This window comes from Echiichthys vipera (genome assembly GCF_963691815.1).
Source record: "Echiichthys vipera genome assembly, chromosome: 14".
In the NCBI taxonomy this organism is placed as follows: Eukaryota; Metazoa; Chordata; class Actinopteri; order Perciformes; family Trachinidae; genus Echiichthys; species Echiichthys vipera.
The window spans coordinates 21,390,273-21,414,374 of NC_139839.1; the positions used below are offsets into that span (position 1 = coordinate 21,390,273).

At 42.2% G+C, this 24,102-nt stretch overlaps 1 protein-coding gene across 3 annotated transcripts in view; it reads left to right on the top strand.

Annotated features, from left to right (window-relative positions):
• abr (ABR activator of RhoGEF and GTPase) overlaps positions 1-24,102 on the top strand; it is a 135,082-nt gene that overhangs the window by 92,367 nt on the left and 18,613 nt on the right. For all 3 annotated transcript variants that reach the window (XM_083927026.1, XM_083927027.1, XM_083927029.1), the window contains 2 exons: positions 3,591-3,688; positions 3,785-3,916. In XM_083927026.1, the coding sequence (XP_083783152.1) occupies positions 3,591-3,688; positions 3,785-3,916 (230 nt within the window). The remainder of the gene's footprint in view (positions 1-3,590; positions 3,689-3,784; positions 3,917-24,102) is intronic.

Consider the following 24,102-nt stretch of genomic DNA (forward strand, 5'->3'; position numbering starts at 1 on the left):
GTTTGTGTTCCAGGTCCGATGTGGTTCTCCTTCACTGTCTCTGCTGTGCGTTCTGTGCGAATTGTGGAGCAGATTTGCTGCTCTTTTGCATAATAGTGTGTGTAGTATGTGCCTTCTGTTGATGCATATGGTAATTATTATCATATCAGAATTTGTGTAATGACTTGAAATAGCAGTCATTATTCAGTGGTTCAGTTTAAGTAAACTTATAATCATCAACAGTAGCCTCTTTTTGTTCCAGCTTTGATTGAAAATCACATATGCATGTACCAGAATATCTTATTGGAGCTGAGTTATTTATGTCACAACAATCTCCCCTCAGTGGGAAAGGGCTTTAAATCCAGCCCAGGGCAAAGTAGTCAAACTGGGTCACAGAGGAAGGAGCTGGGAGTTGAGCATCTCCCAAAAACTCGAAAGTAAAAAAAATTCAATGGGAGACGTGACCTAGTAAAGAGGTGCAAAACATGTTCACTTTGTTCTTGGTTTATTTCTGAGTATATGTGAGTGTCAGCAAGTGACACTATTCATTCTTCCCCCTTCACGTATTCGACAGCTGCTGCAACTTGATGTTGTGAAACTGCAGTTGCCCGTGCTACATAGAAAGAGTTTGTTCAGATCAAAATGAACTGCAACAGTTATTCGCACAGAGAATTCCCACAGGCATTTGAAGTGAGCACAGCTCTAGCAGTCTGCAGTGAGTAGCATGAGCCTGCCCGACAATACCCGAGGAGATTCAAACCTTATATATTTACCTAATAATGGAATAATTGTGCAGTTGCTACCGGACAAAAGAAAGAAGTTATATAACAGATTTGCATCAGCTTGAATCAGGACCAAGGTCTTTGTCACTCGCCACTGTTCCCATAAAAAAGAAAAGAAAACACTGCTGCCAGTGTTCACTTGTTCTCAAGACTCTTGTGATTTCTGCGTGTAATCAAATGCAGCCATTCACATTCATTGTTCACCAAGCTTTTATGAGTTTTCTCCTTCTGGATTCTATAAAAGCAATTGGATTATGCCTGTTTCCTCCTTATTTTGTTCTCTCAGAGGAATATTTTTTCCAGATAGCTGCTCTGGTGGCTGAGACCTGTAGCTGTAGAGACTGATTAGTTTAGCTGATTATCACTTCTCTCCTGATTCTGTGAGCCCACAGTTTGACCCAGCATTCAACACATCCTCGGGCAAAGATTAGTCTCCTGAATAAAAACACGCACCACAACGGCTGCAGGTCTCAGTTAATTGAGATGGAAGAGGATGGCATTCATTAACCCCTGCATTTAGGGTCAGAGACCCCATGCTGACCAATTTATCCCCCTCGTGCTCACAGCCTGATGGTGACCTGCCAGGAAAATAAAAACGTATGGAGTTCCAGGCCTCTTTCACTCTGTCCTACTTCTCAAAGCCCTCCTGGATCCACTGCAAGGACACAGAAAGACCTCTCTAAATATGCACTCCATGGCCTTGTTTGAATTTTAGGTCCAGGCACACAAACCCATTTCAGATGGAGAGGAAATCAACTTCCAGAGGAAAGTGGGAGCTGCTCTGGACCATGAATACACTCTTCTCTGGGGGCTAGATGAAACGAGTGGTTTAAATCACAGTAGTGTCTCAGATGCCCTCACTACTATTTTTTTCTAAATTGAACATAAGCAACAGCTGTTTTGGTAGCCTTAAAAAAAAAGTGCCAAACTGAATTGCATCTGTGTGCCGCAGTATGAACTAACTGGATGAGTTTCTATACTTTTCCTATACTGCAGAAAATCCTGACAGGGTGTGTGTATATTTTTGGAATGCCAAAGCAGAGGTGACGGCCTTCGAGCTGTTCTGCTTCCGTATGTAGCGGAAGCGTACGATAACGGCTTCATTTTTATTAATATTCCCCAGATGGCCACACTGAATTCCTCTCCGCCAAACTTCCCTCATAGCACCGGCACTAATCTCTTCCTCGTTGGGAGTAATTATGCCAGAGCCTTTCAGGAGGCTGAGAAAACAAACAAAGAAGGAACGAGACCAGATGGAATGAGATTATACTGTAGAGTCCTGTTAGGGATAGTTGTATTGAAACATATGAATGTTAGCTCCAGTCAGTCACAGCTCACCCAGGTGGTTCGCCTGCTATCTCTCCATAACATCAACCGAAGCACAGGTCAGGCTGTTGTTTTTGATGTTGCAGTGTAAACAGACCCTCTGTCACTCTGCAAGTGTTTTATATGTATATGAGATTAAACCAGCCCTCCCGACTCTCTGGCTCCCTCGCCCAATCTCGGTGATTCTCCTGGTGAAAGGTCGAGAGGTACATCCATCCATCATGCTGTCAGATGGAGGTTGACCCGAGGGACCAGGTCCTGGCTGCAGGACGTACTATTGACACTTAACAGACAGCCGGCAGCGAGGTCTGCAGGAACTGCTACAACAGCATTTAAAGGAACACATTAACAGACTTAATTGCTCCGTGTAAGAATTGAGTGTGAGCTGATCTCCGGGGAGCGCCAGCTGTGGTATGAGGAAGTGGAAGAAGGTCCTCTGGTCCTGAATGTTGTGCACACAAGCGGCAGATTGATGTCTGTCAGCTGACGACCCATCGACAATTTGAAGGGCTTTTTCACTTTGATGAGACGTAACATTTTTAATCTTTAAGCGCAGTCACTGCAAATCTGACGGCCGAATTAGATTCTCACTTTCTGTCTTAGTGAAAGCCTTCATTAGAAATTCTACTTTCAAACATTTCTACGTGAACATGGGTTCAGATGTGGATGACAGTGAAGAATGTTTATATTATTGTTATTATTATTATTATTGTTATATGATTTTGACTTGAGTGACTTATAGTGGAGACTGTGTATATAATTATCATTGTTGTTGTTATATGATTGTGACTGCCGTTGAACTTTGATGGAGTGCTACAAAGTGATGTCAGTGAAATGTTGCCTTTAGCACTGCAAATATTGATCCAGCGTTGGCAGCACAGAAGTACTTCCATTCAATAGGATGTTCCATTCTCCAGATAATGATTATAAACGACACACAAGCTGGAAGGATTGTTTTCGATTAGTTGATTGATTTGAAAAGTAGTCAGCAACTATTTTGATAATCGATTGATTGTTAAAGTAGTTTTTTTTTTTGGTTGGACAAAACATTTTAAGCCCTCTTCATGGGCTTCGGAAACTTGTTGGTATTTTATTGTATTTGCTGACATTTTCTAGACCAAACACTTAATTGATTAAGGGAGAAAAGAATTGGTAGATTAGACAATAACTGTTACAGCCCTGCTAATCAAGCCTGCATTTATGTTCATCTTGAATGAAAAGACATTATCTTCATACAATGACATAGTTTCCCACTAAAATGGGAAAATATGTTTTAATGACTGTAATAGCTGTTTAATGGCTGTACTTTTAGTACAAAATGATACAAATGAGATTTAACTCCAGAGTGTGCATTATGTTTCTGAAACACAGTTATCATTATATTTCCATAATTTCATCATGTCACAATGGAAAAGCACTTAAAACTGAAATGTTTATTCAGTACTTTTTCAGTGGTCAGTGTTCTTGATGGATCTGTTTTCTGTCTTCTGTTTTTCCTCCTAGATCTATACTGCACCCTTGAAGTGGACTCCTATGGATACTTTGTCAGCAAGGCCAAGACTCGTGTCTTCAGGGACACCACAGAGCCACAGTGGAACGAAGTCAGTCACAGAGACACCTCCTTTTGCTGTGCTTTCTTGTCTCGGTGCAATAGCAAATGTTTTATTCTCCTTTTCTGTATGTGTGTGTTTGAATAGGAGTTTGAAATAGAGTTGGAGGGCTCCCAGTACCTGCGGATCCTGTGCTACGAGAACTGTTACGATAAAAGCCTGCTCAACAAGGACGACAACGAGATTGTTGACAAGATCATGGGAAAAGGGCAAGTCCAGGTAAGAGGACAGCTGCTGACAGGCCATCACAGAATCAACCCATACACAAAGAGATACTTCTGTGTGTCTTTTACCAACATGTGACTCATTTTAATTAGGTGTCTAGCCTCGACGCACAATGGAGTGGTTTTGTCGTGGTGGCCTCTAATGACGCTGGTTGGATTAATAGTCTGGGAGAGAGTTTATTAAAGGGGGCTTTCCCCTGTCTTGTGAGAATAGTTCCTATAAAAATCCCTTTCAGTCTTGTTAACTAGATCCTGCCTACACAGTGAAATCTGTGGTTTCTGGGTATTGAGGCAAAGCGCTGCTCTCCCCTCTGCATCGTTGTTTAGTTTTTGCACAAGCAGAGGAGTCGTATTTCCATTTTTCCAGAACTTCTTTGAAAAAATCTGTTTGGTCGAGTGAAGCTTGACTCCTGTCATTTTCCCCGCAATTGAGTCCAGTTTTCTCCTCTGCACTCAACAGAGCTTCTTGAATTTTGGGTCAGCTCTGAGGGTTTTAGCAGCTCTTATAATCAGCATTTTTCTCAAGTGACGCATGCGTCAGTGCCAGGGGTGAACGAGCGGCAGGTTATTTTTGAACCTGCTTCTGATACTTTAACTCTCCAAACTTAACAGAAGATATAAATCTGTTCAAACTTTTCAAGTTTTCTTTGTCGCCGCTGCAAATAAAATTACATTTGTAGTCGCAGGTAAAAGCAACATCAATGGCAAGCTGCAATGGGAATCCAAATCTCCTGTCTAACAAAGAGACAAAGTGGGGCAAACATGAATCATTGGTTGCATTTTAAAGGAAAGGATGCATGTCAAAAATATCTCATAATTCCTATGTTCTTTGATGGGTATGTTTTCATCTCAGACCTAAGTTCCTGTTGTTCATCTTTCAAACAGTCTTTGAAAAGGGAAAAAAAAGCCTGCAACACATTTGTTGTAGCATTTCCTGTTTGGCACCACCACATGCTTTCCTCATTCAAATAGTTTGTGTCCTTGAGTGTTTCCTTTGATTTCCTCTGAAGAGTAAATGAGGATGAGTGAGACATATTGTCCTTGTTCAGCTGTATCAGATCCACATGCATCTTAATGTGGCATCGGATTTATTCTTCTTATGACCATGGATCTTTCTAAAATAAATAAGAGACAACCACTGTATGGAGATGAGAAATCTAACGATAGCTACCTGTCAATCTTTGCCTCTGAGGGTAGTGTGATGGAAAATAATTAAACCTTGCCTTACCTGTGTAATTGGGTTAATTGGGTCGACTCCTGATGAAAGATGACCTATGAGAGGATTAAAAAAGTAATTGTGCACATACTGAACGTGTGTGCGCAAAGTAATTAAGGAAGGAAAAGGACTTCACATTTTAGTTTGTCAGTGTGCGCTGTCTTTTAACAGGTACTCCTCAGTTGTCACAGTGGATAGACTTTAGAATTCGTTCTACCTCAGAATGTTTAGGCACACAATCATCCAGATGAATAATATACTAATACTTTTCTCTGTTTAACGTGGTCGGTTCCATCTTTAAACTGAGATACAGTGGTTCATCAATGGTTCGGCGTTGTATATTGTGTCTTGACCTACTCTATATGGAAAGTGTCCTGAGATAACTTGTGTTATGATTCGCCACTATAAATAAAATTTCATTTAATTTAATCTTATATGACAGTAAAGCCTACCCCTCCTTGGGCGGCTGCCAGTCAAAGAGACAAGCGCTGCTGCTGCTGCTGCTGGGAACATCCACTTTCAGCCAACAACAGCCAAAAAAACCCAAATAAATACACCACATGTTCTCTAGCTCGCTGTGAGAAGGGGAAAATCAAGAGGGGGGATAGAAATAGAGAGAGAGAGAGAATGGCATGTTCTATCCCAGACTGAGAGGGTGGGAATACTGTGTGAGTGTATACTACAGAAGGGGCTGTGTATGTTATAGAGAAACTGTCTCCACTCGTTGGATCAGCTGTGTAGAGCTGCAAAAAGAAAATTAATTGGCAACTATTTTGATAGTCAAATAATTCTGGTTCCAGCATCTAAAATGTGGAGGCATTTCTTTGTCATATACTGTATGATAGTAACTGAAATGTTTTGGGGTTGGACATTTGATCACCTAAGGTTGTTGGACATTATAACAGGGATTAACGGGCGCAACAGATTTGATAGTTGGCTGATAGCTTATTCAGCATACTTTTTTGGTGCCAATTTTCCATAGTTCAAACAAGGGGGCTCAAGTTGTAGCTCACAGCTAACAAAGTGTCTCCATAGTAACACTACACTTCCTATTTTAACCCAGAGAGTTCCCAAATTATGTAAACATAGCAGTGATCAGCACTTTGCTGGTATCACTTAAGAGATAGTTTGGCTATTTTCAAATGGGGTTGTATGAGGTGCTTATCTTTAGTTGACTTTGAGTCCAGAAAAGCGCTATGTAAATTAAATGTATTATTATTATTATTATTTAGTCAGTGTATTAACAGTAGATAATGGCCTGTTTGGAGAAGCAGGCAAGAGTACTCACACTGAAGCTATCAATGTACTGCTGTGGATGGAAGCAGCAGCTGAATGTATTTTAGTCACCTAAAGCACACCTGTAAAAATCTATTTCAGTTCAAATGTGTACTATATTTAATTTCTTTAAAAGCTTTACCTTCAGACAGCGCTTTCCTCCCGTTTCCACAGAAGTGTCCCCATCTCTCGATTTTGTTTTCTTGTATTTGTTTATTCCATAAACCACTGAAAGTCTGGCTCAAACAGCAGGTCTGTGGAGTAATACAGTGCTAAGCACAATTGGTGTAGGAATACATTGAGAAAATGTAGTGCCAAAGGAAAGGGCTGTCTGATGACAAGGTAAAACCATGAAGATATTCCAAGTATAACGTAAAGTGATATTGATTTTTTTTTAAGGTGGCTTCCGTATTTTTTGCTGCTGCCCCCGTCCACAGCAGCTTTTGTGTCTCTCTCTGCTTCTTCAAACTGGCGCCGTGGTAACCATCATTTACTGTAGGTAACACTCTATGGATACATCATACAAACCCACTTCTAAATAGGCAAACTATCCCTTTGAGAGATAATGGTCAACACCACATGGTACCGTATGATAGGACATAAATTTCTATTTCCCCTCCCTTTCTTTTTTTTCCAAGTTAAAATTTACCACCAGAGTTTCATTCTCACGCCTGGTTGCAATTTTGTTTTGTCACTTAAACATGATGAAATCCTGAGTAAAGAGTTTTTTTTATCTGAGTGCACAGTGTTTATGTATGGTTTAGAGACACGGTGGGGCTGATGTTTCATCACATTACACAGATATCTCATGTCATATGGATATGGCAGCCAGGGAACCGTAGGTATTATACATATTTTTGCAAAGAATTAGCCAGAGGGACACACGTGTGCTCTACAGTCCACAGTGCATAACCAAAGAGACCTTTACTTGGACCCGAGCTGTTTGCTTTTCCTGGTGAAGCTGAGTTTAGAAGGAGCCCTCAATGTTTTGCTTTCCTCTCTGGAGACCCTCTGATTTATTTAACAAGCTTGTGGAATACTGACTGACCGTAAATGGGCATATCGGGCTGGAAGTGTTCTTTTTTTACCCACTTTTGTTCCTTCACTTGGTCACCGATGAGAAAGCTGATCGCCTCCGTCATCAGAAGATGTTAAGATTTGTGCCAGAGGTTTAATTTTGATAGTGACAAGGAAACCTGTAGGATCTTTGATGCAGTACTGTTGGTTTGTTACGCCTCTATGCACATGCTCACACCAACACAGTGAAGGAAAAGTGTAAGACAAAGCTGACTGTAGCACACTCGTGTTAGCTTGATTGAGTTGCTTGTCCACAGAGCAAAATGCCACCATTTATTTCCAGCCCTTCAACCAGCAGTCGTCCCCCAAGCAGATAACCTGTGACCTCCAAGGTCACGTTGCTAATCCTCCATTAAATGGCAACAGTGCAGGGTTTTTCTCCCTCTGTCTCTCAAACCCGCAACACAAATTCATTCTTAAATGTCTCTGAGCAGGCAATTTGGAAAATGTATCAGTATCAGCTCCCGAAGGTGCTTCCAGTGTGTCATTTCTTTAGCATGTTGTCCCTGATATTTTTTCTCTTTCAGCAGTGACTGTCCTCTGGCTAAACACACTTATCGCACAGATGGTGTGACCCCAGTTACAGTCTGAGACATTGGTTATTTATTATCTTCTGCTATTCAGGGACAACAAACTGACTGAAAAGACAGTCTCCTGCTCTGCCTCGTGGGCTGCGCAAGTTCTCCCAAGTGACCCTCATGTGTTGGCTGTAGCTTGCGATCCTTGTCTTCGGAGGACCAGTTATGTAACTGTTTAGGTTAACAGGCCCGGTGCTTTGTGTAGCAGGGATGCATCATATCACCCAGAGTCAGCAATGCTTTCATCTGGTAATCTGGCCCTTGTGCACCCCATCCCCGCCTCCCCTGGGCTCACCTCTTAGGGCTGTTGTCTTTCATACACCCACCAGCACCCTCGGTCATTTTGGCTGTCGCACTGGTAAGGAAGAGAGAGAAAATGGGATTCCACTGTAAATAAGTCTTTCTCAAGGCTCTAGATATATGGAAATTTAAAAAGAAAAAAGACGCTTCTCGTTTCTGCATCACAAGAGAAAATCATCATGTTTTCTTCAGCATCAAAGTAATCCAGTGAAAGATGTCTGAACACCAAACATTTCAAACGGGTACTGCTTAAGGCAAGTTCAGCATACTTTTGTGGTGCCAGTTTGCCACAGGCAAAAAAGATTGTTGTTTTTCGTAGCTCACAGCGAACAAACTGACTTCATAGTAACATTATACTTCGTATTTTCATCTCCAAAAGTTCCCATTTATGGGAACTGTATAGCCAGAACTTAGCGCATGATTATAATTGTTAGCAGAGGACAGTTGTCTCAATTTTGTGTGACTTATGCCCTGCAGTATTAGACTTTGAAAAGCCCTGTATTATAACAATCAGCACATGCTGGTATCCAGGTTGTTGAGAGTCTATCACTTTAGAAATCATGGCCAACACCACATTTTGCTGATCTGAATGCCCTCCTCACAGTGTTGCATATCTTACACTGTGTGTGTGTATGAAGGACTGCATGTTCTCTGCAGTGTCCTGTCCTGTACGTAGCTCGTTGCTGCAGCCACATCAAATTATCCTTTTATTCCTTATGAGTCATGTAACATCTCCAGCGGTGTCCCCAGCAAAGGGACACCACCTCATCCTCTCCACCCCCTCTTCCCCTTCTCCTCCTCCCATCATCCTCCGCACGGCGCCGGGGGTTGTTTTGGTTGTATTTTATTCCAGGGTGAGCACATGTCAACCGCCCATCGCAACAGTGTTGTCGGCCCACGATAGGCAGTAACCTGATAGTTTAGAACGGCTTCCCGGAGATGATGGGAGCCAGAGAAGTTGGGCATTAGGAGTGAAAAGAGAAAGGGAGGATGAAGCTGTTTCTTCCTGGCAGCTCTTAGCTCAACCCCTCATCGAGGCCGAGGAGCTGGACAGGGGTGCGTGCATTAGTCGGGAGTTACTGTAAAAGTACGGGTGCAGAGGGGTTGTAAAGTTTTAGGGTGAGCATCTATCTGCACTCTCATTCCCACTTAGGAATCGAAGCACTTTCCTGCGCATAAAGCATTAGATGCAAAGTTTGACATTTACAGTACATGCAATGTCGAGGGTTTATTGGTGAAAGTGCCGTTGTTTGGGCTAATAGCAGGCTGACCATATAGAGAATTAGCGGTGAAGCTTGTGGACCAATGGCACTCAGCCAGAGCAGAAAATACGGGGCCTCAAATTCTGATCTAATCTCTCTACACTCGATCAAACATCATGCCAACGTCAGGATGTCATGAGAATGAAATATAGCCTGGTGAGTGGTGCCTTTAGTCATGTTTACAGTAAGAATAAACAGTGAAGAAAATGCCATTAGAAAAAACAGTTGTAAGCAGATGGGGGAAGTGGCAGTTCAAAATTAAAGTATTTTGGATTCTTTATATTGTGTAGCCTGTTCTAAATAAAATTTATGTTAAAGCACAGAATTAACAATAATGGGGAAAAAAAAAAATTTTCCGCTATTTTGCTTTCATGGAAACTGTGCCCGGGACTCCCAACTGTTTTGTTTTTTGATGTATTGTCTGTGGAAAATGTCTTGCCTCTGGGGCATGCACGGTGGTGGCATTTCATGCAGGTTTGTTTTTAACAAGGAGCTCGGTGGTTTTAATGAGGGTGTGTGTGCGAATGTGTGTGTCCATGCTTCAGTGTGTAGGTATTAATATAAATTAGTGTCTAATAGATGGTGTCATTTATTTTCTTTCTGCCCCCTGTCATTTAGGGCTGTGATCTGTCATATTTCCACCCTACAAACCCCCTGCGGCCACACACACACACACACACACACACACACACACACACACATACACACACACACACACACACACACACACACACACACACACACACACACACACACACACACACACACACACACACACACACACACACACACACACACACACACACATAGCTGTCAACAATATTAACAGATGGGACTCTGCTCTGTGTGCTCAGCCCCCTTGGGGAGAAACTCCCATACACACACACCATTGGGTGATGGGCTAATACATTGTAAATGATATCAATAACTTCAGTCTGCCACATTACCTGGTTTTATTAGCCTGTGTCTCCTTTGTCTGGCTAAGCACGCGTTGGTGTGGGGGTTGTAGATGGATGGGGCGTCTACAATCATTCAGTAACAAAGATCTTCCAAGTCATCATTGCTCTTTTCCTCCTAAACCCATTTATTTTATTATTTCTGTTCCGTATAGTTTTTTTTTGTTTCTTTTATCACTATATTTTTTAATGAGGCTCATCCCTCATAGTCTGTGTTTGAGCATATGGTGCTTATTCTTTATTGATGAGTCCCAATTAAGCCGACTTCCTCATCAGACGATCCTTGATCAGTGGAGCTGATAGCAGTGTTTTGATGGATTTTAAGTCTTCCCTTGTCATCTTCTCATAAAGAAGCTCCTCCGTCACAACCATCACTTAGAAAGCCTTTGTTCCCACTTAAAACATCCACAACCCGCCACTTGGGATCTGCATGCCCTAAATAACTACATGCACTCCTGTGAGCATCCTTAGATCATGCAAACGTGCACATACCCGCTGTTTTCCCTTTTGTGAGTAGAATAGGGAAAGCCCCTGAAATATCAAATCCAGTGTGTGAGTGAGAAAACAAAATAGACATGTTTGATCAACATTTGTCATCCAGCTTGATGCTTTTGTTGAGTTTTTCTTGGAATCAGATGTTCTCAGCTTGGAGGAAAAGGAAAGAATGAGAAATTCTGATGTATTGTTATAATGTCATCTTCTTATAGAAAATGATTTAAGGAGGACATCAGCAAAACCTTATGTCGGTATGTTGGACTGGCATGTCCTTACAGTCTGATGAAGTGCTTAAACATCAGTGGAACGATGTTGATCACGTAGAGCAAGTAGCCTAAATACATTTGTGCTGTGAGCAAGCGTTGGTTGCACTTTGAGCCACAGTTCTGCTTTAAGTCTGTAGTGTGCTCCATCATTACTTAAATCACTGAGTAATAACTGAGATCCATTCCAGTAAAACAATCTTTAAAACATAAATAAAAATCCAAAGTCTGGGATTACCTTTTTAAGAAAGGAAGGACTGTACGTACCTGAAGGAAACGCATCTCTGGCAGTCACAGATAGGATGTCCTCATTAATTATGGGCAAATACTGACGCAAAATTTCCTATCTGTAAGAGCAGGAGTTTGTTTTCTTTAATGCAACTTGTTTGGCAAGTATTAAGTCATAAAAGTATCAGGCATCAAATCATTTCCATTTATCTTGAAGGAGCCATGAGTGTCTGAACTAAATTTCATGGCAGTCCATCCAACAGTGGTGGACCGACCAACCCACATGTGGCCAAACAACATTAGGGATTTAAGCTTTGAAAGCGATAAGCAAAGATTCTGAGTTTAACCAATAACGAGTAAAGGGATGCCAGAAATGGTTAAAATGTCAGCTGTGCACAAGTCGGAGGCGTTGGACAGACTTTTGATTCTGCCAAGGATAAAGAGTGAACTGTGAACCGTGTAGGAAGAGCAAAGCAGGAAAGCTGTGCTGGAGCTGTAGGATGACTAAGGGCCCAGTGAAAGTCATAATTTAAAGGCTAAAGGATCACTGTGTGACCTCCTTCACATCTCTCTCTCTCTCTCTCTTTTTCTCTTGCCATCCCATTTATCCATCTCCGTCTTTTTCCCCTAGTAGAAAACAAACACACTGCTCTCCAGTGGGCCTCAGAGATGTCGAGGGCAAGCCGTCTAAGTAATCGGTCTTCATTATGACATTACATAATGTTTCAGGGAAGTTTAAGGGATTGACAACAGATGTACGATTTCCTACCATGAACGTGCAGCATATGCAGCGCACGTGGAGAGCGCGGTTGGATAGACACAGAAGAGAAAGAGATGGAGGAGGAGAATAGGAATGAGAGCCCCAGATGGTGGCCAATTATGTGATGCTGAGAGTTAAAGTGAGAACAAAGGAGCTCATCACACCCTGAGAAATGAAATGCTCTCCAGAGAGACACTGTGAATCTTTTCCACGCATTAACTACTGCCCTTGTGGTAGAGTCAGGGTTCAGAAATAATTGGAAACAGGGTCTGCTGATACAAGAGTGTCACATTTGAACACAGGGGCCGTCGATGTCTACACTCAGAAAAAACTGCGAGAGCTGACGAGAGCCTCTCAGTCCAGCCATAAGAGCTTGGGTTTTCTGTTTTCACCAGTTGGGATCAGTTAACTTGACTGTTACTATTCTTTGCCAGTGCCTGCCCTCTCTTATTCTTTCAGCTGCTTAGTAGCTAAAAAGCCTGACACTCGAAGATGATAATGCGGAGGCTCTGCAGTCAGAGACAAGAGCAGAGAGAGAAGCAAGAAGCGGTAATTAATAATGACAAGGAGACTTTTTGTTAACACCCCAAACCTTTCTCTGTCTTTGTAAGCATATAACAATATATCCTATTCAGTATCACTAAGAGACATCATGCTTTCATTTAATTTAAGCCTATTCCTTCTTAGGCGGTCTCTCTGTAACAATAGTTTGTCTTTCTTTGTTTCCCGGAATTTCCTTTTCCTTTGGTGCAGGGCGCTCATCTTTTATTCTCATTCGCATACAAACCTCACATTCACACTGTCCCTGGCTGCTCTCAAGCTGCGGATTTATAGACAACAGATGACATTGGAGAAAGATTCACCTCATCCCTCCCATCACAGTCCCAGTCTGGCTCTCTGTGGGGGCAAAGCTCATTTCATGCTCAGCCCTGCCCCCCAGCGAGAGGCTCAACCCATGGATCGTCTAGGGTCTGTCAAATCTCTGGGTTGTCAATGGATGAGTGTATTAAAGTCTGCCTGGAGATGCGTCTGTTGTTTCTGCTCTGTCCTCTTTGATCTATTACCTCTCTTTACCTATTGTTTAAGGCTTGTGTTTAAATATTTATGATGTGGAAGTCATACAGTAGAATACATCCTCTAAAGTAGTATCAGATCAACCTGGGTTTATGTTAACCTGACTCTCCAGATGGTTTCTTACACAGAATCTTCTTAAAAGCCGCCATTGCTAACTGGCAGGTGATTGGATGAAGCGCTCTCTTGCCAAAAACAATCGGGAGAAGAGCCAAAACATCAAGAAAAGCCATCATTGCCGTTGCTCTTCTTTCAGTGAAGAAATACTCTCCAGTTGTGCAGCATCTACGCTAACCTCTTTAGGAGAAACAAACAGTGGCCCAGCACACACACCTAAACCACGGCCGTGGCTCTCAGCAGCTCCTCACAGGAACGCTGACTAGTCCGAGGTATGGTGGCTCGGACACAACACGTTACTTGAAGCCTGACTAGATGGATTTCCGTGATCTTGTTATCCCGCGTGATATCACGAGAATTCAGCTGCCATGCACAGTAAAGTTTATGTGAGGATAAAGCACACAGTAGTAAAATATAATTGACTTACCTTCCGAGAAAAAAAACAGAATCAATCATTTCACCATATGCCCCAAACAACATTTGCTGACGTTCAAGGGAGGCGGCCGTGTGGATGGTTGGGTAAACAAAATGTCTGACTTTTAACACGAGAAACCACTGTTCCTTTCCTGTTTTTTTAAAGCTAAGCTATGCTAACCAGCGGCTGTCTTATATTTAATGGACTACTATGCCGCATGTCCCATAAATGTCAAACTCCTCCTACCCCCCTCTCCTCCACACTGTCCTCCCTCGTCCTTGGTTGAGTGGTTGGACAGCTCTACAGAGACACCCCTCAGTGTTTCTCTGCCTTCACATCCCTGCCAGAACCAAGTCTCACACCAGCAGAGGCAACTGTCTTTAAACCCCAGTGAGACCAGAATACTTTCTCCCTCTCTGCATCCCCTTTGCTCGTGTTGTTGTTGGCAGCCGACTGGCCCATATTAAAGTAAATGGGCCTGAGCAACACACTGTGTCCCAGCATGGAAAGCCCGTTCTGGCTTTCATGTGGCCAGTCCGGGGACCAGAGCTGTTCCTACAGCAGTACGATGTGATGGATATCCATATGTAGTTGACATTTGCTCTGGGCTGTGTTTGTTTTGAACCCCGTGGAAGCTGGTGATCGAGTTTGACAGTTATGAAACTGTAGCGTTTACTCAAATGCCACTTTGTTAAAACGCTCTCCTCGGCTGTTTGTTAAGACGTGATGACTGAGCAGGAACTTTGATGCTTTCCAAATGGCCATAGTGGGGGTCTGAGATTGAGCAAGTATTTGCACACTGTGGTTGTGCACCTCATTATGAGGGAAGGCTGATCTGCAGTGGAGCCTGTTTGAGGTTTGGTTTCTACTAGGAATCAGGGATATGTTGGGGAGGGCAGTGGGGATGTGGTCACCACCAGGAATACATGGAATTATCTTTCTTGTTTTATGCTGAATTGTGGCTTTGATCCAAAGTGTTTGGTAGTATCTAAAGTAAACCCAATTTGAGAATGGTTAATATTTTTATGGTCAGGCTGAGCTGTTAAGTAGTATCTGTAAATCTTGTAGGAATTCATTATCTTGAGAAGGATGGATGCCTATGTTGCAGGGTCACCTCACTGTTCACCACACTTTCCTACTACATCCTGTCTACTGTGTAGCGTTTCACTCTAAATGTTTTCCCCAGAAGCGTCCATAACAATCCGGCAGTATAGTGTGTCAGAGGGGATTACTGACATCCTGGTTTTCGTTCAACAACCTCTGGAGAAGCTTTGTAAAACATCCACAATCCAATGACAACATTTGGTATTAAGTGGTTCAGATCTAATGATGTTGAGACAAAGGTATGTGACCTTTCCCGACAAGATGGGAGAAACAGCAGAAAAACAACAAATGGTTTGACCATCATGGTCATAAGAGGTTTGGATATTGTCTGTCTGTATTTTCCAGTCACGTTTCCATTTTATTGGTCATTGACGTCCCTGTTGAAAATTCCTATAATCTTTGAAAGATGAGCCTCGCCCTTGCTGTCTGCCAACAGCTGGATGTGTAAGTGTGTGTGTACTCTTTCCACGGTGCTCCTTGTCCTTGAGCCCCACAGTCTTTGTTGAGGTACCTATATATCTGTGTGTGTGCACGCCTCAGTAAGCTGTCAGCTCTGTCTTTACACGCTCCGCCTGGCCCCTAAAGCCCCAGTAACTCTCACGATCATGAAGATGCTTCTGCTCGTTGCAAATTGGCAAGGGAAGAGTGTGTTTCTAATGAGACATTTTGATGAAAACGAGAGTTTAAGCTAGTCAATTTCACAACCCTTTGGTTGGTATGTAGCATTTATCTTGTGTTTCCTGCTCACCATATGCAGATGGAACTGTATCTGCCTCTTTATCAGTAGCTTGAGGTACTGCAGCTGTTATTTTTGGGTTTCTGCGTGCAGTTTTTGCATTTTAGAGTGTTGCAGAGGCATCTGCTCGGCTCCTGCAGAGATCTAACCGTATTCACGGGTGAGTCGAAAGAGAAAGCCCCCAGCCACAAACACACATACTGCATTCGCCTACTGGACAGAGAGAAAAATGAGTGGACATGAAAACTGCTGGCTGAGGGAAATACACATTTTTTATAGTATTCTTCCAAGGCTTGTTGGAAGATTTAAAGTGAATGCAAGGTCCCTAAAATAGTGCTTTTCGCCTGTAGCTTTATCTAGACCGTGACCTTTATCTCTAATGTAAGTGTGAGTTGGTGTACAGTGGCAGAAATGTGGTTTATGGAATTCAGGTACATTCATATCTAAACGTAGTGGTACAGTGGGTCAGTTGCAGATAAACAGCAACATCCAGCATGTGCATGACAACCAAGAGCTGAGATAGATTGTTTCTAGGTTTTAGTCGTCACTTCAATGGTTTTTCTAGCTAAAAGCAATTAATTTGAATGATTAAAGGTTGAATATGTAGCTTCACTTATTAAAAAGCACTTTACATGTAAATAGTATTTGGATTTCTCTACTACCATATGGGTTTTTGGCTCTTTTACTATCTTTCTCCATGAGGGGTTTGTGTGAGTAATTTCAGGTCATGGCTCAAACCTGCATGTGTTTGTGTTAGTTTTCCTTCTCTTCACATTTCAGTAAGTCCTGATGACCTTTCCATATTCCTTCCACTCCACTTATCAGAGTGGTACAAGGCCTCCATGTTTAATGTAAATGCAGCCTGGTGGTGTAATACTGAGAAAACCAATCCTTAATCATTTTTAGCTTCATGTATAGAATCTACACTCTGCGAACCCCCTGACCACCTTCAGAGGATCAAGTTTTCATAACTTCGGTTTATCGCAAAAGGTTTAAGTTGTTGTTGCGTCAGTGACTTCCCATGATATTATGCTGTTCATATGGCAGGACTGTGAGCCGTGCCAAGCATTTGATCCTGCTTTATGACTTCCTGTCCCAGGGCTAAGGAGGGAGACTACCCATTTCCTGTTCCGACTCTGCGGACCACATGAACTTTGGGCTGGTATACTAATTGCACAGGCTCTTATCTTATTTGTTGTTGTTTTTATCAGTAAATATCGGAAACCCCTCCCTCCTTTGAAAGTCCGAAACTGAGGCTTTATTAAATCCGGTTTTCACAGCCTGCAGTCGCTGCATGGGTAATGCAGCTCTGCTTTAAAAATGTGCCCTTGACAGCCGGCCACCCTGAGAGGTGTTTACCTTCACTAATGAAACAAACATTCCTCACTCGGCACATATACATGCACATACGTCGTAATGAGTTCAAATGATGTAAACACATAACAACAATGGTTATAGGATGGACTTAACATATTGTGTAACCCTTTCGCAGCTGCTATAACAAAGTTCTTTTTATTGGCTTCTTGAATTTCTGACCTAGGACATCAGGACTGGCCCCATTTTTGCCACCACAAATGAGGTTAATGATGATGTAATTGTTTTCATGTGGAGGAAATGTTTCTAAAGTCCCTCCAGGCTCCCTGCAAGGGTGTTTTGAACTTGTCAGCTGTGTAAAAGATGAGGTCATTGCCAGTGCAGTTAGCTAGTGTTTATGGCTTCACCAAATCCAGCTCTGGTGCTGCAGAGCAGACTGATGCCACGTGTGACAAGCCGGGCATCAAAGCTTTTCAACTTGATCTTCTGCTTTTTCCACACATTAAGGAATGTTAAGCATCTATGAAGAAGAACAGATTAAGTGTGTAGCTCAGCCCAACATCAAGTGACACATACTGATAAAAAAAAAAGTTAAATATACCGTATTTGTCTAACGTAATGTTGTTCTGCAAAATTGGATATGGCACAATTTGAAATTACCCTCCTTAAAAACACACTATCACGTAAACATGCAAAATGTGAGGGCTTTCGCAATCAAAACAATAACAAATGAGAGTTTAGCAGTTAGGATTCCTTCTGTGTTTATTGTTGTATTGTATGTAATTTAAGACTAAAATCCTTCACCTAGTTAAAACATAAAGTTAAAAACGACCAACATCTAGAGAGGGTATGGTAAAGATATGGATTCAAACTGTATGAGAAGTCAATGTATGACAGCTTCTAGCAGATAACCACAACACTGAAGCATGCACTGAGGGGATATGACCCCATTGACAGGTGACTAAAAGTAACAGACCATGTGACGGCCTTGAATAAAATTACAGATTTCTCTGGGTGAGGAAGTTGTTGGGATATTTTAGATAGATGTTTGATGTAGATGTTTTAAGAGGTTTTACATTACACCTTTAGGCACTGAAATGTAGCCGTTGAAGTAACCTTGCAGAAAAACTCTGTTCTCTCCAGATCTGAGTGTTTCTCAGATGAAGAGTGCTCTCTGTGCATCGCTTCGCTTGAAGCCTGTTGCATAACCATAACCATCCGAGCAGAGTTTTATTTTAAACGTCCCTGACAGAATCATAAAATGTGTTGATCCGGCGGGGGTGCCATTTCGAGTGTTGTACCTGTTCCCTCCGCTCGTCCTGCTTTCAAAGAGCTGCGTGGGTGTTTATCAGGGAGGGCACCTCAGAAGTCTATTTCACAGAGTCACAAATTTTATGAATTATGTAATGTGTGTTGTATAATAGCCTGGAGAGAGACGTGTACCGTATGTGTGTCTACCAGAAGCTGCAGAGGAGTTGTTTGGGTTGATTGCATCTCTGCCTACGTATATGTTCTCTCCCTCAAGTATAACCTGTTTTGCTGGGCCAGTGTGAAGGAGGCAGGTCAGTTCTGGTTAGAAAGAAGCCACGGTGATCCACCCTCACTAAGTCTGCTACTGGCTGCTTGGTATCGATCATTAATGGAAAAAAAAAACAATCTTGTTTCATTTCTGAGCCGTCTTCTTTATCTGTGAATTGGAAGGAGAAATATAGAGGATTAAAGTAGAAGAGAGAAAAGACTTAGACACACAGAGAGCGACATAAGCCTGAGGTGGTTTGCTGTGCTGCACTGGTAACACTGTTACACAGAGAACAATCATCAGGGTACCTGTCAGGAGCTGAAGCAGGTAGAGCCTCAATCAATTAACTAATTGATTTCCCACTTTAAAGTTGATGGCTTCTACACCTGCTAATGAGGTTTTGACCCCGCACTGATTTATTTATGTTTTCTACTCGCTACTGGTGGAAGAAAATGGGGGGGAGGGGATGTGGATGCTGCTGTCAGTTGGTTAACAGAATAGCTGACGCAGTTTTGATGGATCCTTTTGATGATGGGGATTTTACGCCCCTCATTAAGGCGTGTTCTCAGTTGCTGAGAGAATACTCCACACACATTTTGTGCGGATAATAATTTAAAGAAACTGGAGGCCATGCAGTGCATTATTTTGTTTTCATAACTGCTATTACATAGATAATTAAATTGTTGGTGTTTTTTTTGCAGAGAGTTTGATTGATACCACTTTCATGTCTCCACAGTGAATATAACGCTACAGCCAGTTAGCTTAGCTTAGCAGAAGGACTGGAGACAGGGGAAAACAGCAAGCCTGGCTCTGTCCAAATGTAACACCATCTGTCTGCTGGACACATCTAAAGTCTAAAGAGAGGTTCAGTACTGGACTTTTTGACGACAAGATTTTTGTTGTGCCCCTGTATCTGCAACAACCGTGGCTGAAGGCGTTAGGTTTTGGGGTTGTCTCTACGTCTCATTCTTGTGAACCTGACATCTCAGGAAACCCTTGAGGGAGTTTCTTCAAGTGTGCCACAAACATCCACTTAGACTGAAGGATGACCTTAATAGATTTTAAAGGTCAAAGGTCACTCTGACCTCATGAGACACATTTTTGTCCATAACTGGAGAATTCCTGCGCTTATGACAACATGTCACCCAAATGTCTAACAGGATAAAATGATTATGTGATGACATTTGTATCCAAAAGGTCAAAGGTCAACTTCACTGTGCCATTATTATGTTTCTGTCCATTATTCCAAAACTCTGGAACAGGAGGAGACATTTGGTCAGATACTGAATTGGTGACACTTCTATCTAAACTGTGCTGACTGTATGAACCTTCTCTGCCGCAGGGTTAAATGTGTGCAGCAAACACATTTCGCCTTAAAATACACCTAATACCTTTTTATTAAATAATTCAACTACATATTATGTAAGTCTGTGAAGTGAAGACAGCATGAGTTGACCTTTTCTGCTGCTTGTTTAGCATCAGAACTTGCCTCCACTTCATCAGGATCTTAGAAAAAAAAGATTCAACATCATGAACGCATTTCAAAAATCTGTGGAAAGCACTGAGTTGGTTTTAACTCAGAAGATTGTGGCAGTTTAAGTTTGTGTAAAAACGTTCTCTTTCCCTAACATTTAGACAGTTATACTCAAAATCCCCAATGATTTTGACTGAACCTCCAGTTGCTTAATACGATTTTATCTCCCCCCTGTCATTTGAGATCATCCTATCACTTCTTCCTCTCTCTTCCTTCTCTGCGCTCGTGTAATCCTTCAGGTAACTGCGTCCAGTCAGCCGTGGATTTACACTTTATAGTGAATTATTCAAGCAGGTCAGCAGCAGCAGCAGCAGCAGCAGCAGCAGCAGCAGCAGTAGTGTCGTCCTGTGAGGCTGCACTCCATCACCAGAACTGGGTCACACTGTTCGGATGTAACACCGCCTTGTCCCAAGATCACAACTTCAACATAATGGGCTCATATCCATACCGAAGAAATCACACCTCTCTCCGGTCTACATCACACAGTTGTTGCTGAAACAGATGAGAACGTGTCATCCTGAGATTTCTTAGCTTATCCATACTGACAAAAACAAAGGGACAAATCTAAAGCAAAATTTAGCAAGCGAATGCACTTTCCAATAAAACCTGGACAGAGCAATGCAAAAAAAAGAAAGATCTTATCACAATCTCCTCTCCAGAAGTGGACCCAGACACTCAGGCACCTGCGGTTTTTGGACGTTATGGTGCTTTAAGAGTAATGAAATCTAAACTTTGGGGAAAGTTCCCCAAAGTTATTTTGCACCACCACTTGGGGCTCTAAAAATGCAATTTGCCTGGTGCAGCTTTAACGTTATTTTGAGCCATGGTTGTGAATGTTATAATGTTTGTCCGGGATGGATGGTGGATCAGTTGTAATTAAAGCAAGTTCACTGTGTTGTTTACCTCGAATAAGGAGGTTCTGTTGTTTGTCTGAAAAAGATTTCTTCTATTGTTTGGTGAACAAATGCACTTTGAGCCAACGGCACATTTTAATATTGTTGGTATCCACACAGAGCATCAGCTGTGTCGCTCCTCTCTGTGGAAACACCTCTGAGTGACTTCAATGATAATCACATGGTAATGAAGAACTATAACAATGAAAATTACAGTAAATCAAGAAGGGGCCGTTAAACATAACAATTAGCAATTTCAACCAATTAGGTGGAAGTACATGAATCACTATGCGGCAAGAATGTGAAGAACAGTGTGTATACAGAGTGTGACCTCACTGTTTGAATGGAGATTTGTCATGCAGAACCTGCAACGTTGCTGCTTCACCATTTGCTCTTGCATCACTCTGCTCCTCCACCTCTTTTTGTGCTTTGTTTCCTCCCGCTCAGTTTGTCTTTCTGGTCCTCTCTCTGTCCTCACCTGCATCCAAATGAACTCAAAAATATTCTTTAGCGAAGGGAGCACCAGTTATAAAAAGGTATTCTGCTGATCTCCCACTATGTCAATTTGAAGTCTCACAATAGAGGCTATTCATATCCTGAATATGCTCTATTTTCACCCACTGTCAGTCTCCGAGAGAACACACACACACACTCTCACACACACACACACACACAGACACACACACTCCTCTTCTCATCTCAACCACACCCAACAACACACACAGACTCGAGCTCCATGCTAATGAAAGATCCTAGCTCCCTCTCCTTTCTTCCCTCCCTGTTCTCCATCATCACTTTTGTTCCAAAGTGCTTAATAAGTGATGGAGCGGTTAATCTGAGGAAGATGCACCCCAACGGCTCAGATGAAAGAGGAGAAGGAATTATCTGTAGAGCACCCTAAGGCTGTGATTTCCCACCCTGCCAAACCCCCTCCCGCCTCTGCACTCCCATTTTAGCACTCCCACTGTACCCTGAAGGACCCTCCCTCGAAAGCCCCTCTCACACACACACACACCTTCTTTTTTACCCTTTTTCCCTTCCTCTTGCCTAAGCTTCAGTGAAGGCAGCAGGAAAGATCAAAGAGGTGCAGTAGGTCATCCAGTAAACATACTTATAGAGACCTTTCGAATTAAATCAGATTAAATTATCCGCTCACAGCGCAGCGTGCAGCCGTTAGTGTCATCCAGCCTCTCATGTCAGCCAATCACAGGTCCCAGAGGAGACACACATGATGGAAACGCTGTCATTTCTGATGAGTAAGTTAAATAAACCTGAGGCCGCTTCACCTTTCTTTTTGATTTCATCAATTTTTGATACCCTGATCACCTTTGTTCCTCTGTTAGCTGCTTCATATAGATTTACAGTGAGAACGATACAATGTGAATGTACACACACAAACACAGACACACACGCACGCACACACACAGAGAGTTATATTGTTTAGCATGAGTTAGGGCTGTATGTCAACACCTACATGGACAGAAAATTACTGTTAAAAAACATTAACCAGTAGCCATTTACAGTAACTGTGTATTGGTGGCGACCATATCAGCTTTCATAAAAATGCTTAAAGTCTTAGGACCTTCTTAAATGCAAATAAATACATAAAATAGATTTCACAATCTGCATATTCTGTCCTGTGCTGCCTTACCTGTAAATGTATGGTACGCTATTGTATCAAACACAGAAAGAGCCCAGTAGGGAGCTGGATTTGAGCCCAGGAAAATCTGGAGTTTTACTTCACAAGATCTTGTTAATGTCAAACAGTAAAGCTTAAGGATGGAATTTGTAGCTTAGTTGCTTGTGACATGAAAAAAGAAAAGCCTTGCGGACTGCTTAGTGTCACACACAAGCTTTGTTTCATACAAATGGAGAGAACAGTGAAGGTCAACTACAAAACGTTTACAGACAGATGTTTTCAGCAGCTGAACAATGTTCTCAGGATGTCCACCGTACAGTCACTGAGGCTTGTTACATTGACCATCCCCTGTACATTAGCCAGGCATGAATTCCGAGCTGCTCCATATTCATGTCAGAGCTCCGTAGCCGTTAGATTAATCATTAATTCATCTCCGGCTCTTGAAGGTCTCTGTGATTGGCAGAGCAGTGCTGCAGCCTGCAGGAGTGAAGGCCCGAGAAACGCAGAATCAACAGAATCACGCCACTTGTCAGGGAGCGGCCGCGGTCCCACATGGAGTTTGAGAGTGGAAACCAGGACCTAGTTCAACACTCCCTTCCCCCCCTCTTGTCTGGTCACACAGAGCGGCTTTACGAGGGGCTGTGCCACCCAGCACATCTATAATTAAGAGCCAGGACTGGTCCTGATGTCAGAGCGTAGGCACTCAGGGCTGAACCATCTGCTCTCTCACCTTTTTAATAATGGTTTTGACTTTCGTTTCATTTTTTAAAGCCTATTATTCTGACGAACACGCAATAGTGATTACATTTATAATTGCTGTTTTTAAAAAGATCTGGTGTCGTTGTCCTCATGGGCACAGCTTTACAATGAAAGCTGTTTGTTGATATAGAAGAAAAATAAAAGAAGAATTGTGTAGCTGGTATGATCCGCAGTGTCAAAGAACATAAAACAAATGAGTATCATACAGAGCAAATTAAACAGCAGTAAAGGAAAAAGACAATACGCCACACTCAGTTGATCTCTGAAGCCACAATAACACCACAGTGTTAGCATTCAGCACCAAACCTGGCACCAAAAAAAAAAACATCTCAAGGATTATCACTTTGACTAATTACTCTTTTCTATTTTCTTTCATGTAGTCTCCCATTCCCACAAAAACTCTTAATCTTATCTCCCTGTTGGGCTACCTCCTCCTCCCTTACTTGCATATTTCCTTTCCTTCTTTTTTATCATCCCCACGTCTCCCAAGCTCAATGCCCCACACAGTTCATCCACTCATATGATTCATTTATCTCTAAAGTACATTTTTATTTATGCGGTGGATTTTTAGGAAAATAAGAGCTCATTATTCTACACAGCAAAACCCACCCAATAAACTGAACCAGAGAGCTGAAATACAGTAATTTGCATCCCACAGGATTCAGTCAAA